Below are 16,448 nucleotides of genomic sequence, written 5' to 3'. Positions count from 1 at the left end.
ATTTATTTTGTCTCCTCAAGTCACATCAGTTGTGAAGAGCTATTCCTGCCAAGCAGTCTGAAGTCAAGAGTAATCTTGGTAAGAGAAGTCAGTGGCAGACATAATGTTAAAATCAAATAAGGAATGAAACACAGCTGAGCGTTATCTTGGGGAAATTAATCAGGTGATGGAAACAGGTCACATCACCTTGTCCAGAAAAATGCCTCAATATATGAAGAGAAATCCAAACTGAGACATGATTATTAGGCTTGTAATGGTTATCATGTTAGATGTTTGGCTTAATTGAAGAGTCTGTAAGTATCTTTAGGAATATTTTTTTTTCTTCTTACAAGCAAGGTTTTCTATCACCAGGTATCAGAAAAGACCATTAAAAAATGCTGGCATTAGACACTTTCTGCAAGACTTTAGGCTAAGAAGGGTTTCAAAGTGTACATGAGCATGATAATCTACAGTCAGATGATGAAAATGTGGCAGAGATTACATACATAACGTAATCTTAAACACATAAAATTTGAAAACTATATTTTAAAACTTAAGCCTTAACAAAAAAGAAAAAATTAGTCTATGCCCTGCATAAAAAAAAATTTAAATAAACAAACAAAAATCAAGAACAAAAACCAACAACCAAATAAAACACACCAAAACCACCCAAACAAAACACATCCAAACAACAGCAAAAAAGCCAACAATAACAACAGTAAAACAAACCAAAATCCAAAACACCAAAAGAAACAAGAATGGAAGCTGCTTCAGAGTCATTCTTACTCTAAGCATCAGCATTTCTACACTTCTTCCCTTTCGTTCCACAGAATTTTTTTTTACTTTTACAGATGTGATTTTTCACAATGTTATGAAGTTCTTTTCAAATACCTGCTTCCCAAGCCTGAATTATGGTAAAATTATTACTATTCCTATCACTATATGCAATTAAGTCTTACTATTGGCACTGTATGAACACTGATACAATTTCTGGAAGGCCCTGAAATCCTGGAACCTGTGTATGTTACAGTACCTGTATTCAGGTCTGGACACACAAAGCAGACAGGATTTCATGTGGGTTTGGCAGCTAAAATTTGCTAGATTTACAGAGTTACAGAGTGGCTGAGGCTGTAAGAAGATTGTCCCTCCTCATGCTGGGCCACCTGGAGGGGCTTGCCCAGGACTATGTTCAGATGGCCTTTCAATATCTCTCAACATGGAGAATCTACAAACTCTCTGGGCAACCTGTGTCAATACCCACAAGCTCAAATGTTAAAAAAAGAAAAAAAAAAAAAGAAAAAGAAAAATAGTTTTTCTATTTTTGAATTGAATTTATTGCATTTTAGGTTGTGCCCATTGCCTCTGGTTCTGTCACTGGGCACTGCTGAGGAGAGCCTGGCTCATAACGCATTTAAGAACTGGGACATCTATTCAGAGCTTCAATTCTTTGCCACTGAAAAATAGTCCTTGTAGAACAAATTAAGCATGGGCACAGTGGCATTGGTCCTTTGGAGTTGCAGAGGCTCCTCTCCAGCTTCCTCTGGAGCTTTGCCATACTGCTGCAAGGAGGGAGCTGACAAGGAAAGACTGGCACAGCTCAGGGCTGAGCAGCATCTGTTGTTTGACGTGCAGCTCATACCTGGGAGGTTGCTCACACAGCACACTGGCTCTGCTTATTCCACATTTACTTCAGCCCACAAGTTCTCCATGCTCTTCTTGGCTGCTGGACCTCCAGTACATAAGCCAATGGCATTTCCACAGAAAATATTCTACCTGTTATAAGCAAATTAACTTGTAAAGCCCTACATGTAACCCACAGAAGATAGGTCTACATAATGTAGTTCTTGGAAGAGAAATATGAAAGCATTCCAGAGAGAACACAAATTGTTTTTTTCTTGGCTTTGTCTTTCAGTATTTGTCAGCAATTTTCTTGAAAACAGACAAGGTCTAGAAATAGCTCACACAACCTGCCTGCAACTACTGATTGAGATGGAAAAAATAATGACATATTAAAGAATGTGACAAACTCAGGAGCACCTTTATTCAGTCACTGCACAACATCATGATTCTACAAGTGCATACGAGAGGATCAAAATCCTGAAAAAGTCTTAAATGGAAGCTTTTTCCAGCCTTGAAGAGGCAATTTTAATTTGAAACTCCCTTTCTCCAGATTGCCTTCAGTAGGGCAGCACAATCAGCAAAATCCTAACCTCAGAGCTTTGGTGCCATTAGTCACACAAAGCTTTGGTGATTTACAGTCAGAAAATCATTTCAAGACATCTGACGGGACTTTGTTATTCTGCCTACAGCTACACCTGTGCACTTCTTTGTCTCTGAGTTTCAATTAGAGATAATTTAAATAAGAGAAAATCACATTTCTTAGTGGCAGAGCCTGTTAATGAAATGTGTTTCACATTTCCAATGGAAATGGGAATTCAGGAAACCAACAGGCAGAGCTTGTGCCTGCATTATGAATACATTTCACATTTGAAAGACTTTGTCTCCATCTCAGTATCCAGATATGCAACTCATCTTCAGCTATGTGAACCATATTCATATTGCTGTTAATTTCTGATTTTCCACACTGTTAACATGACCACTCATTTTCCAAAGTGTTTTAAGAAACCCAAAAAATAGGGAGTTCTGTATTAAGTATCTGTAAGAACTGAGAGGGGAAAATCTTGCATCATGTTACACTGGAAGTCAAAAGAAGAGCAAGAAAAGACATAAGCAAACATGTTTGCTTATGTCTTTTTTGCAAAACCATGGTTTTGCATCAAACAATTATGAAAACAAACAGAAAAGCAGGACAATTGATTTTTAAACTTTTCACCTAAGAGATTTTATCAGAGGGCTCTGGATGCACCTTTCTGTGGATTAAAATCTTCCCTGCTTAATATGAAGAAAAAAGTCACCAGCTTTACTGGATAAGGGATATAAGTGCTATGAGCAGAGAGAAGAAGTATTAGCCCAGGCATTACTTTCTTCGTCTCCAGAAAAGTCTTCCATTCTTGTGCATAGGGAGGAACCAGTCACAAATTTAGATTAAGTTTAACACATCCAATATTTTTCCATATTCAAATATGTTCATATGGCTTGAATATACCTAATATAACCTCAGATGAGTCTATGGAAGGAAAATAAATCTTAATGTTTAGGCAAAATTCTTATACCTGTCATCAAGTGACAAAGCAGAAAAACTCTGCAGCTCCACACAGGGTCCTGCAAAGTGGCACACTGTCAGACTGAGACTTCTCTACTCCCATTCATATCACCACCTTGGCTTTCCAGATGTCTTCATGAGCCTGGTGTTCAGCTGTGCAACTCCAACTGAGGGCAGTCGTTCGCCTGCCAAAGCCAAGTGCTGCAGATAATGCACCAGCACAAGAAAAGAAACCAGGCAGGTGGAAACTGCGCTGTCATTGTCAGGAAGCTCTTTAAACCAATCCTACAGGTATTTCAGCATCCGCAGTGAAAGAAAGGATATTCCAATAGCATGTGGTAGAAGAGACAAAGTAACCACACTGGGTCTAGCCACAAGCCCAGGATGTGGCACTTTTACAACTCAAAACACCACAAAAAAAAAAAAAAAATAGTGACAAAAGCAAGCATAAACTCACACATGCTTATGCACACTTGTAGAAGATACGCCTCAAATACAAATATTTTCCCCTATTTTTGACCGGTTGGATGACCACTTCCATATGACATCTGGCAGACATTTTTGCACATATTAACAAGGTATCAGTTCTTGCTGAACTGAACTCTTTGCTGACGACAACTCCAGCTAACATGATGAGAATACCACTATCATGTTTAAAAGTTTCTGAATTTGGGAACTCAGCAGATGAGTTCCTCTAGCCTGCAGGGAAAGCAAACAACAAGCTCTCTGGTACAGGGCAGAAAAAGCTGGACTGTTCTGTTAAAAATGGTGCCTGACACAGCAAACATTGGTGGAGAAGCCACCCACGAGTTATTCTGTAATTACACGTAGTATGTATCAGCTACATTAGCCCATCTTCCTTCGCATAAATTCTTCAATCTCAGATCTCTAAGGAAAAAATCCTTATTTATTAGCAAGTTATACAACAAAAGGGAGGAAGAGACCTTGTCATCTCCTTATTCCCTGGCTGAGCCACATGTAGCATAAACATCTCTAGAGAAAGGTCTGGGAAAAAGCCAGGCTTGTTAAATGTGCATGAATTTTTTCAAGACAATTCATCCTACTATTTGGCCCACGCTGTCTTGATGTGGGTCAGACTGTAAATGACACAATTGGTTGCCACTGTGCTAACCTCTGCATTTCTCTGACTCTGAGGGAGAAAGCCTCTTCTTCTTTTCTCACCTGACTTCAAATGGAAGTTTCATGAATGCTGTGAGTTTAGCTTGTAGTTTTATAATTGTGGTTTTATTTGAATTGCCACAAAAATGTTCGGTGAGATTAAATGCAGGCTTCTCATTTTGAAGAGGTCTACACTTAATATGACGTTTACACCCTCTTTTCTCACTAAATGATAATTTTTTTCTCCTTTGACTCTAGTTGCAACTCCAGCTCCTACACTCCAGTTGTGAGAGTCTTCCCTTGGTACTGTGCTATGTGACATTTATGCATAAAGTTTTGCTAATTGCTGATTCCATCGGTATTCATGAACCTTTGCTGGAATGAATGAAGTTTTCATTCATGTTTATATATGAGTTTCCAACATTTGTATGTTTGTAATCATCAAGCTAAAACCAGCTTTCATTTGCAGAGACATAAGCTGAGGGTAACTGAGTCAGGAGCTATAACTCTGTTATGTAAATTGAGAGATTCTTTTCCAGTACCATTGAGAGCTGAGTTTATCACAGAAACCTCCCATTTCCGCAGCTCAATGAAGTTTGTTCAGGACTGATAACTGTGGTTATGGCTGCACTAACAAGCAGTTTGGATCAACAGAACTCCATTTCTGGAGTTCATTTTGTGCTGGGCACCTGACATAGGCACTTGCTGCAGGTCTGTGGAAGGCTTAGTTCAGATAAACTCTGAAGTTTTCTCCCATGCAGTAATGCCGTGTTACAATGGCAACTCAGCTCCCAGGCTAGTCCTCTCCAAAGGGAATCCAGGCCAGGACCTGCAGTGCCCTTCCTGATAGGAACCTGCGTTCAGCAAGCAGCCAGGAGCTGAGGGTTGCCTGGAAAGCACCCAACTGATCTAAGGAACACACTAAAAGAGACACACCCTATGTGCAAATTACAGAGATTTATCCAATTAGAATATCTCTGTGGCAGTCCTGAGCCATCAACGATTTTCCCAGCCATATAATTGCTACTATTAACAACACAAGTTTCCAATTTAACAAATGGAAGCAAGATAAACATCCACATCATCCCGGCTTCTCCCAGCTTTATGATTCATGGCGGAGCAATGTGTTGCCCTTGGTCTTTTGGAAATAGTGCCCGTGTGAGAATTTTAATGACAATGCAGCACTCCTGGCCTGTTTTGGATATCTGAGGGCTGTGATTCCTTTATCATGGAGGAAGTTCTGATGGTTAAGCTAACTGGACTTGTAGCTTATTTACCTCCACTCAGCTGCCCATGTATGTCCTCCCTCCTTACACATTGTAATAGGTTACCAGAACCCAGACCCAAAAGCAAGGAGGACCCTTAAGCAGTCTGGAATCAGCAGGGAGGGGAACCAAGAAGGTTTCTGATGCAGAGCCAGTGGAGAGGGTGGGTGGAAGAGGTGAAGAGCTACATTGTTTAGATTTTCCAGAGTCCTTTTGCATCACATTTGTAGCAAATGGTTTCAGCTGCTTTCATCTCCAGTTCTCTACTCTCTTTTTGCATTTGCTCTGCTTTCCATACATCCAGCATGGGAAATCAGGCTTCCTGCCTCCCTGTACTCAGAAGTTTTATCCATCTTTTTCATGTCTTGGCATACTTTTACCAAAAAAAAAAAAGTCCCATCACCTGCATGCATAGCCTTTTTATTACTATCCTTTATCCTCCTCTGCAACTGTTAGCACATTACTGCTCTTCAGCTGCTACATAGGAATTATGTACATGCTTGAAATCTCACTTGTCCCAGAAGTAAGTAAGATTACGTCAAATAAAACTACTTACCCTTAGATATCAGACAGAGCCCCAGACAGACAAGACCAAGACAGAGAAGGGTAGCAGTGCCTTAAAAACATTGTAATTACTTGCATTCAATAAGCCTGGCATTTTCCCAGAGCTGTCTCTGAGGATGTTTGTGCTATGTATGGCTCAGCCAGGCAACAAGGAGAGAACAAGGTCTTTTGCTCCCTTTTGCTGTCTAACCTGATAAAAAGTAAGGGTACTTTCATTGTTCTGAGAAATCTGAGATCTACATAACAAACTCTTGGCATCTACTGATGTTGTTTGTCCAAATAGCTATATTGTCCCAATCCTTGACCACACTGGCTGCCCAAAACTACTATTTTGAGTAGTTCTTCTTCAAGATTCTGATGCTCCTGATGGGAGCAGTTTCTGTAGAGCAGTGTTTTCATAAGGGCCATGAGAAATGCTCAAAGAAAAAGTAGGGGAAAAGGGTCAAGACAACCAATAATGTTTTTATGCAGTGACTAAACGTATCTTGAACAGTGTCTTTTGACAAGGTAATATTCTTGCACATCCCTGTCTTGGTCACAGTATCTACACACACATCCTATTAAAAGCAAAGTGCAGATACATTGATAAACAGTAACATAGGAGTGGCACTCAGTTCTGCACAGGTCTTTTGTACAGGACATTGCATTTGTAAATACAAATTTCCCTCAATTAGTGAGAAATTCCGAAAAGACAACACTCTTCCAATTTATTTTTAGGCCAAATTTATCAGGGCCTGAGATTACTTAAGCCTCAGTCAAAATAATTACGAGTAACAGTTCCAGGAAATTTTAAATACTCTTTCAGCTTCCTCAAACTGACATCTTTGTTTTAACTGTTTATAACTGAGGGCTATAACCGACTTTACTTAGAAAAAGCAAGAAAGACTGGAGTGCTAGAAAAGCCTGTGATCACACAGAAGGAGAAAATAAGACAGACCCCGGTTTATTCAGCTTCATGCAATCACATGACATAATTAATTCCAACTGGTTTTGGTCTCTGCACAGAAACTTCCAGCAAAAGACTTTAATGATGTAATAACTACCTTTTTCCTTTCATGATCCTTCTAACTATGCCTTAATTTATAATGCTTTCAACTAGCATACATGTATCCTGAGGCTATAATGGATGCACATTTATTTAAGTCAAAAGATAAATCATAATGAAAGGGGGTTTTTTTAACACAATAATTAACATGCATTTTGATCATCATAACAGTGATTATTAGAGACACAAAAACAGAATCAGATCTCAGAAGAAGCCACAAAGATCCTAAATAAGTTGGACCAGCAACACTGCCCTATTATTTTGCCAAGAAATTATACGTCAAAGTGGCAGAAATGAATCATCATGCACCATTAGGAACTACACCCAGTGACACCCAGGGACAAAAATATGAGCTGCACTAACCTCCACCATAAACTGCAAATTGCAATCACAGAGCAGGTAGTGTGGAACATGCCTTTTCTCTTAGTTATCAAGCTATGCTGTCCTTATACCTCTACAAACATGACAGGTCATCAGATAAAGAAAAGAGAAGAACCACAAAAAGTAGAAATTTAGGCTTGATATGAAAGGTCCACTTATATTTAAGAAAATTGATTTACTTTGCAAAGTATTATAAACTCTTAACATGTGTCAAATGACACAATCAAGCAGCCTTGATCTTTCAAAAACATGTTAGCTCCTAAAACAAGTAAAGTAAAAGAGCACACACTCTTTCTTACCTGCTGTCATCCTCCCCTTAGCAAAAACTACTGGTATTCTGAATTTTTTCCCATCTATGAAATCATACACATATGCAGGCAGACTGTAACTTGAAGGCAACCCTTTTTCAACAACAAACAGTGAAGTCAAACAAGGCAGAAAACATTTTTTAAAAATATCTTATGCATTTTACCCCTGAGTCAGATTCATTTCAGGAATTTAGTTCATAGAATCACAGAACCATTTGGGTTAGAAGGGACCTTAAAGAGCATCTAGTTCCAAACCTCCTGCCATGGGCAGGGACACCATCCAGTTGACAGTTTTTTCAGAGCTCCATCCAATCTGACCTTGAACAGTTCCAGGGAGGAGGCATCTGCAACTGCTCTGGGCAACCTGTTCCAGTGCCTCAGTTTTAAAAAAGAAATACAGCAATACACAAGGGGGCCTGATATAAAAGAAGATTGACAGCAAAAAGAAAGGAAAAAAGCTTTCTTAAAGGAAATTTTATAACATGGTACCTTTTCCAGTCAAAGTTTCTTCTTTTATTTTCCTCACCGCTTCTTGGCCATCACTTTCACTGTTTCCAGCTGATAAAGGACAGAAAATGAAAAATTAGCAATGCAATCAATTTAAAGATTGGCTCCCATGAAGGGCCAACCACAGTATAAAACCAGCATGAAGTTTTAGGTGGGAAGGTGTGCTGCAGAGGCTTTCAAAGAGGGCTGCACAAATGCACTGTGATTCCCACAAGTTCTGCCAGTTTATCTCATTTATTCATATAAAATAGAACTATCTACTAAAGCAGCAGACTTGAGATTTGAATCTGTGAGACAAGTGAATTGCATCAAATCCAGATTCTGCAAAAACTTCACTACAGGTTAGAGCAGACTTCCCCTTGCTCTTTTTCCAAAATGAAGACTTCCACAGTTGGATGAAAGTCCTGACTACCCTGTCTCAAATGCTAATGAGAGAATTTATTAGTACTTACATAAAATGTGATTAAGCATCCCAAAAATGTCTTTTGTGCCATTCAGCTTAGGTGGGTGGTTACTAATTGTCTGACATTTGTTTGGCAATTTTTTTATAACATGTCAAAGGAAAAAACATAAGCACAAGAGATATAGCAACTGTTAACACAAGTTAGATTTTTAAAATAAACATTCAATTTATCCATCCATAAATATTTTCCATAGAATGGAACATCAAAATACCTATTGTTTATTATCTAAGTTGGATAAAAATATTGATATCTCTTATGAACTTCATGAACTTGCCTCCTTCTTTTCCTCATAATATAAAATTCTGCCAAAGTTTCTATACAGATTTTTTTTCTTGCGCCAGCCTGCAAGTATCCTGTTCTCTCTATCACAGCACCACAGAATAAGGTGAAGTTGGAAGAGACCTCAGGAGGTATCTGGTTCAGCCTCCTGTTCACATTAGCTGGTACATGCTTGTATTTACTCTAAGATGTATACTTTTGAGAATGGAGAAGCTGTGCTTCTGTATTAAAAAAGGACTTGAAACACATCTTTGTTTTCATGACATGCAAGGAAACCCAACATTTACAGAAATGTAGCCAAAATTAATACATTTAGTATTCTAGATACCGGAGAGAAAATAATTATTACATAAAATCTAGAGTCATACAGGTGTACAACTGTTGTCTATAAATTCCATTAACTATGGACTTATATTGCTCAGAGTGACAGAGAAGAGAGGAAGGGAGGAAGGGAGGGAGGGAGGAAGGAAGGAAGACCCAAAACAACAAAGCAGATATTTGCAGTATTTTCTTCTTGCTCTTTTTCCCCCTTTAAAACCATGCAGCCTTGTAGGGAAGAAAAACATTCAGTTTGATGCTAATTTCCAGATATTGATGCAGCTTCAACAAACAAAGCCCCCAGTGAAACTGCCATTTCTGTGGAAATTTGTGCACAGAGTTTATGGGCAGCAGATAAATTTTCCTCACTGTTTCACCTCAAGTAATGTACTAGAGTAGGATTTCGAAGTCAGTGTGTTGTTATTAGGCTGGGTAGTGTTATGCTAGAAATACAAATACTTATGTGCCAATTCTGTGAACATCTTATTTGATTTGTCTTTTATTCAGCACCTCTCGTGCAGAGATCAGGCTTATTAAAGCCTCCAGTGTCTTGCTATAACTCTCAGTATGTTAATTTAATTTGTTCTTTTAAAAGAGCTTATGTTCACAACAAATTTTAATTTGCTTTGTTTTGCTGTTATATAAATGGTTATTCACTAAATCTCAGTGCCTTCCAAATGAGCTCATTTTAGTCATATTTACATATTTTTCACTCTAGACCACTGGGGAAAAAAATTTATTATTTTGCTAAACAGTCACTTCAGATGTCTGTTTCCAGCCTGATCCAACAGAGTCTGAAAACCAGATGCTGAAGGCTGGAATATTGCAAAATTGAAATAGCTTCAGTGAAAACTGCCACAATAATAGAGGTTTTCAAAACCCTTCTTTCAAAGAAAATCCCGTAAGAAAGAATAAAGACACTGAACAAATGACAAAAATCTGTACAAAAAGTTCAAAGACACTTGGATCAGAAGGATACCATGAAACTGGGAGGCTAATCTTGGCTTCTGAGCTATGTTAAGGAGATCAGCACTCCCTTGCCAGGGTGGGTAGGAGAGGAAAGGGACATTGAACTTTTGCACTGTTTCCCTTCTACTATGTCCTTCTGGGATCTTCTAAGCAAAGTGAGTATGCATCAAAAAAATCAACCTCTTTTAAGTTCTATATTAATTATTCAACTTTTTTTTTTTTTAAATGCTTTTTAAGTCATCTAGCTAACACAGTCAACTTTGGGTTCGAAAAATCAAAACTAATCTGCATCTTCTTGATGAAGTTGGGTCACTAAAGGGCACAATATTCAAGTGCACTGAACAGATATACAGCACCCTAAATTCAGGATGGTTTACTAGATGAGGGTCAAATTATTACCACTGTCAGCTGGTTTAAATCCTCAGTATCATATTTACCATGATTCTTTTAAAATTTTTTTGATACACAAAATAATCCTCTGGCTGGACATTTCTTCAATGATTTACCATCATTTCCATATATTCCACATACCAGAATTTATCAATTTTAAGTGCTATAGCATCTGAAACGTAAGATCTCCCTACTCTGAATTCAAGTGGTTTGAAGGGAAGGGTAAGAAAGGGAAGAGAGATAATATATTTTATGCAGTGAGGGAATCTTAAAAAAAGCATTGAGAAAGAGGGATTCATTGTCTTGGGAGCTTAGATCATCAAAGTACCCAAAACCATAATAATCTTGCTTTTTATGCTAATTTAAAATGTCCACTGGGAACTCAAAATAGATATAGTTGTCTCAAGAACTGTTTATGCAAGCAGTTCAGTGCCCTACCTGATAAGTTTTTTTCCACTTAGTCCACAAAGAATAGTGAAGAATTTTATTCAATAACAATGCTGACTAAAATCAATTCTGAAAAAAACCCCTAATAATAGAAAAATAAATTCATTCTAAACAGATGCACCTGTATAAAAATCAGATATCATTTCAAAGGCATAAAAAATACAATCATTAATAAAATACTGAAAAAAATGAAAACCTATTTAAATACAACTTTTAGTCAAAGAAATTTACACATCTCCTCCACATTTACTTACATAAACACCATAAGTCAAAGCAAGTTGATATGAAGCCACCAGAGAAGTACATATTAAAATTTTTATCAGCACCAATAGGCTTGGGATCTTATCCTAAATGTCAGGCTCTGTCATCTTAGTCACTTAAGTAGATCCTAACACTGAAAGTTATTTTGGGAATTTCAACAGAATTATCATAGAGATTGGTCAGTCTGAGCAAAACTGAAAAAAGTATGGCCCACAGAAAGCCAGAATAGGCCAAAACACATTATCACTAGTTAAGGGGTTCTGATACATGTATATGTATTTTTTGTACAATATTTTTAATTTCTTTGAATGTCATTATCTCTTCAAAAGAGTAATTGCCACTCACACTGAATTTATGTACAAGACTGATCCTAATAAAGAAAGCAAGATTGGTGTTTTGCAAAACTAAGAATTTGCAATCTTGATGCTTCAAGGAAATGTACTTCAGGGCATTATAAAAAAATTTTAAATAGTCTATGATCAACAACAGAGTCTGTAAAGCTTAAGGGTGCCTGGAGAGAATAAACCCACAAATCCAAAAAGCCCTTGCTTACCTAAGTTTTTCAAGGGAAATATTTTCTCACTTTCAGTAAGATAGCACAAAATTAAGACAAATAAAAACTTTTGGAGATGAACACTAAGAAGATTCAAGGCAACCAGCACATGGTGTCCAGAGAAAGACCTGACCCCTCCAGCTTGGAGCCTGAGAGCCACCTTGTACACAAAGCACCCCTCAGCCTGTGACAAGCCCAGAGCAGGGAGCCCCAGGGGGAGGCAGGAGTGAGAGCTGCTCAGTGGCAGGGCAGCCGTGCTGGCTCGTCGCCTCCCAGCTCTCCCCACACCCCCCAGCTGCCAGCAAATGTAAGCCCCTCATTCACCAGTGCCTGGGGAACCTCAGATAACGCTCATCCCCTGACTTAGGGGGCCATAATTACAGATCAGTTACTCCCTGAAACAATGGATAACTTTCCAGGGTATGTAGCACGCCCCATGGCCCTTCCCTCTCCCCACTGCTGACTTCAAGCAACCCAATTTCACAACTGGTGCCCATAAACTCTTACATATTTACCAGAAGAAGCTTGGTGGTACAGTAATCAATTCTGTGTATGTGTATACCATTTGATTAAGGAATTGCAAAGCATAATGGTTAGAAGCCTTTGTGCAACAGAATATAAAAGCTTCCAAATGGAAATTTGAATCAAAATGCCCCCTCAGAGTAGTGTAATCCTCATTATGATCGAAGGAGAACTGATTTCTTCAAAGGACTAGCCTGAAGACAGGGCTTGTGAGGGCACCTGTTGGAAAGGATGGATAAATATAATTCCCTGGCAAAAGATTCAGCCAGGATGAAAACAATTCCCTCCTACTGGCTGGACAATACCCTTACCTACAGATAGGTCCAAAAGTCAAATGGACTGTTCCATCTCAACCCCCAAATGTATGGTTCATCCCACACCTAACCCTACCCTGAAGCATCTGTGACCCCATTGGCCCAAGTCTTGTCCCAGCCCACCTTGAAGCCCCCTGATAAGGGATCTCCGAGGGGCCAGATGCTCTCTTGGAACTTCCCCTCTCCTGGAACTTCCCCTCTCTTGGAATCCCCGCTCTCTTAGAACTTCCACCCTCTCCTGGAGCAGCCTCTCTACCCCTTGTCTCTCCCCTCCTCCATCCCCTCAGGCCTTGCCACGTGCTGCGTCTGGCAGCTCCAAGCAAGACCTTTCACCATCCCTAATAAACCTTATCTTCTAAGAGCAGCCTTCAGAGATCTCTGGTCTCCATTCATCAAAGCCGTCCTGGAGCCCAGCATTCCCTACAGGCAGCCAGTGCCTCAAGAGAAAAACAAAATCCTATCAGCTGGTACACAAAAAATAGAATATGTCTAAAAGAGAGGAATAACTGCCCCCAAAAATCTTCAAGGCTGAGAAATTTGAACTCAATAAAATATGAGTAGGATTTTGAGGAATTTTTAAGGTTTCTTTTAAAGGAATTTATAAAATCTTCAATAAAAGGAACACAGATCTTGGATCTCATCTGTAAAACATTTAAGGTATGGATTTCAATAAAGCTAGGTATAAGGATGTGACCAGCTATAAAAAGTAAATTGTGAACATGATACAAACTTCCTTGTGTCTAGAGATACAATGTCTTTTGTCATTGAGTTCATCACACAGCAGTCACAATTAAATACATGCCTTTCTTATATGAAAGGTGAAAATATTGTTGTAAGTGTTCCTTTGATAAAAAAAGCAAAAAATGAGCAAGGGATAGAATGTCAATTTGCAAAGAGAAAAGAAATTATCATTATTGCCTTAGGTTTCAGCTACCCACCTGTTCCAACAAGAGGTTAAGAATGACCCTGTTTCTCAAACCCAAGATTCATATAGACAAATGCCCTCTTTCCAAAAGTAACCTGTAGCAGATGCTCAAGGAAAAGACATGATGGCAAAGAGTCCTGGGACAGCAGGCTCCATGATTTAATGACAAACTTAATTACATTCAAAAGGCTGTACTTCAGTAGATTATTTGTTTTTGTATTTTTTATTTTGTTGGATGCTCTCTACTTCGTGTACAATAATACAGGGAATGACCACTTCTCCTTCACTTTCTACACCATCCATAACTGTATGTTACCACACCTCAGTCATCCGTTTGGAAGCAGAAGAACCTTTGTTCTGTGCCCCACCTTGTACAAAGCCATCCTGTACTCCTAACCATCACTCTTTAGTTTTTTCCAATTCAACCAGACTCCTTTTGAGTATGCACAACAGGATGACCCAATGGTTTCTATAAAGGAACAGGGACGCTTTGTCCCGTTTTCATCTTCTTTCCTGCTAAGTAATATAATTTTATTTGTCTTTATGACTGGCACGAAATATCGATGATGTTGTACATAGAGCTTTCAACAGTAAATCACAATATTTATTTAACTCTTTGACTAGCAGTTAATTTAGGTCCTATTCTTGTAAATACATAGGTGTGGCTGTTTTTTCTCATATTCTGTATTTGCATTTACTAACACTCTGTATTTATCCATCCCTTCATAACACAGTCATTCACTATTGGGAGATTGTTTCCTATTCTTCATAGTAGTTAATATTTCACAAGGCATCTCTGGACACCACCCCGTCCCACCCTCTGCTACAGTTGGTGGCCTAGGACCATGTCCAGTCAGATCTCAGGTATTTCCAAGGATAGACACTCCTCAACCTGTCTTGGCAGCTTGTGCCAGTGTTTGACCACCCACAATGTAAAAAAAAAAAAAAAAAAAAAAAAAAAGTGTTTTTTTTTTTTCCCATTAGGTATTTATACACTGGAAAAGATTTCCCCAACCTTTCTCTCATTTTCAGGCTCAATACAGCTCTCTCAGCATCTCTTTACATGTCAGAAAGTCAAATCCTTTAATTATCAGAGTCAATATTCTCAATATTGTTTTCTGCCTCTTAATCTATTACTAAACTACAAGAGATCTTTCTCTTATCTCAAGACAAGCCAGCCACTTAAAATCTCTTGGCACAAATCTTAACAAAAGCATTTGAAAACCAGGATTAAATTAATTCACACAGTTGATGAATATTTCAAAGCATTAAGCATAAATGCTTAATGAATAAATTAAACAAACATCTAGAAAAACTGCACTAACTCTTCCAAAATTCCAATAATTATTTTATTAATATGTTTTCGTTAATAATTATTTTGTTGATATTTTATAAATAACATATTTAACTCTACATTTTTTAAATGCCTGAGTTATTTTTCAATATAAAAACAACACTACTGGCCTATGCACAGTGTTCTTCCCAAAACTGCCCATCACTGTATTTGTCTACCTTACACTTCTTTACCAAGGATAATTTAAGGTTTTATGCAGCAGATACTAGTCCAAAAATACTTTACACTTCTGATGGATTTTGGTTTTAATCACACTGACCTGTTTTAGATTTTTTTTTTTTTTTTATGTCTAATACTGTGTTTATACTGAGTTTGTAACAGTCTTGATACTATTTTAAGCTCTGTATCTTTTTAGCTGCTCATTTTATATGCTTCAGAGACAGTGAACAGATTGAAGAATTCAAGCCCATTTGGTTGCTCCTCATAAGGTTGCCTTTCCATTCCCCTGATAAAACTTGTTTTCCTCTAAATCCTTTAAAACCATTTTGAAATAGGCAGACCAGAACACAATACAGTATTTAAGGTTCTGGCCCACAAAGGATTCATACAGTTGAATCAACTCATATTGTCTGCTTAGTTTGTCCATTTTCTAACAATGTCTAAAATTTGTTTTGATTTTTGCATCCTATGGAGCACCACTGAATTTCACAGAATGATCTATTTTGACCCTGAGATCTACTTCCAAAGTGTTGATGGTTGACACAGAATTCATCATGTCTTCTTTTGGCATTAAAATCTTTCCCCATGTCCATCACTCCACATTGATTGACATTTTTCTGTACATGCCTTTTAACACTCAGCTTCTTATGGTCTTCCTGAAATTCTTCACACATCCCTGGTCTTTATCACCCTAAATAGTTTGATACAATTCGAAGCACTTGTCACTTCATTATGTGCTCTTCCTATAAAATTATTTGTTGAAAGCACCATATGTTAAAACAAGCACAGATATGACAGTCTTTCAAGAGAATTTAGGGACTAATGTGTTTGACAAAATTCATACATATTTGGAAAACTCTGTGGCTGTGTGTACATGTATGGTGCATAATTAACAGTACTGTAAACAGAGATTTTTATAACCCTGATTATAGTGCACTGATATGATAAAACCTGAACTGAGTTACAATTATAAAGGAATCTGCATGCATTTCCTTTATGTTTATACAGAAAAAAGAAATGAACACCCAATTTTTATAGGTTGGCAAAATTTTGACACTTCCTGACTAACTCTAGAACTCATTAAGGCCTAAAAAAACCTGGCTGAAATTAGAATGATAAATACTTTTTAAGAAAAAAAAAATATAACCCATATTCTCATAGA

At 38.0% G+C, this 16,448-nt stretch overlaps 1 protein-coding gene across 2 annotated transcripts in view; it reads right to left on the bottom strand.

The window, feature by feature from the left end:
- Window positions 1-16,448, bottom strand: part of DHRSX (dehydrogenase/reductase X-linked) — a 161,544-nt gene that overhangs the window by 104,469 nt on the left and 40,627 nt on the right. For both annotated transcript variants that reach the window (XM_030277110.4, XM_072931890.1), the window contains exon 3: window positions 8,314-8,382. In XM_030277110.4, the coding sequence (XP_030132970.4) occupies window positions 8,314-8,382 (69 nt within the window). The remainder of the gene's footprint in view (window positions 1-8,313; window positions 8,383-16,448) is intronic.

Source organism: Taeniopygia guttata, chromosome 1 (genome assembly GCF_048771995.1).
Source record: "Taeniopygia guttata chromosome 1, bTaeGut7.mat, whole genome shotgun sequence".
Classification (NCBI taxonomy): domain Eukaryota; kingdom Metazoa; phylum Chordata; class Aves; order Passeriformes; family Estrildidae; genus Taeniopygia; species Taeniopygia guttata.
The sequence above is the reverse complement of the archived record's forward strand: the minus strand, read 5'-3'. Positions and strand labels throughout refer to the sequence as shown.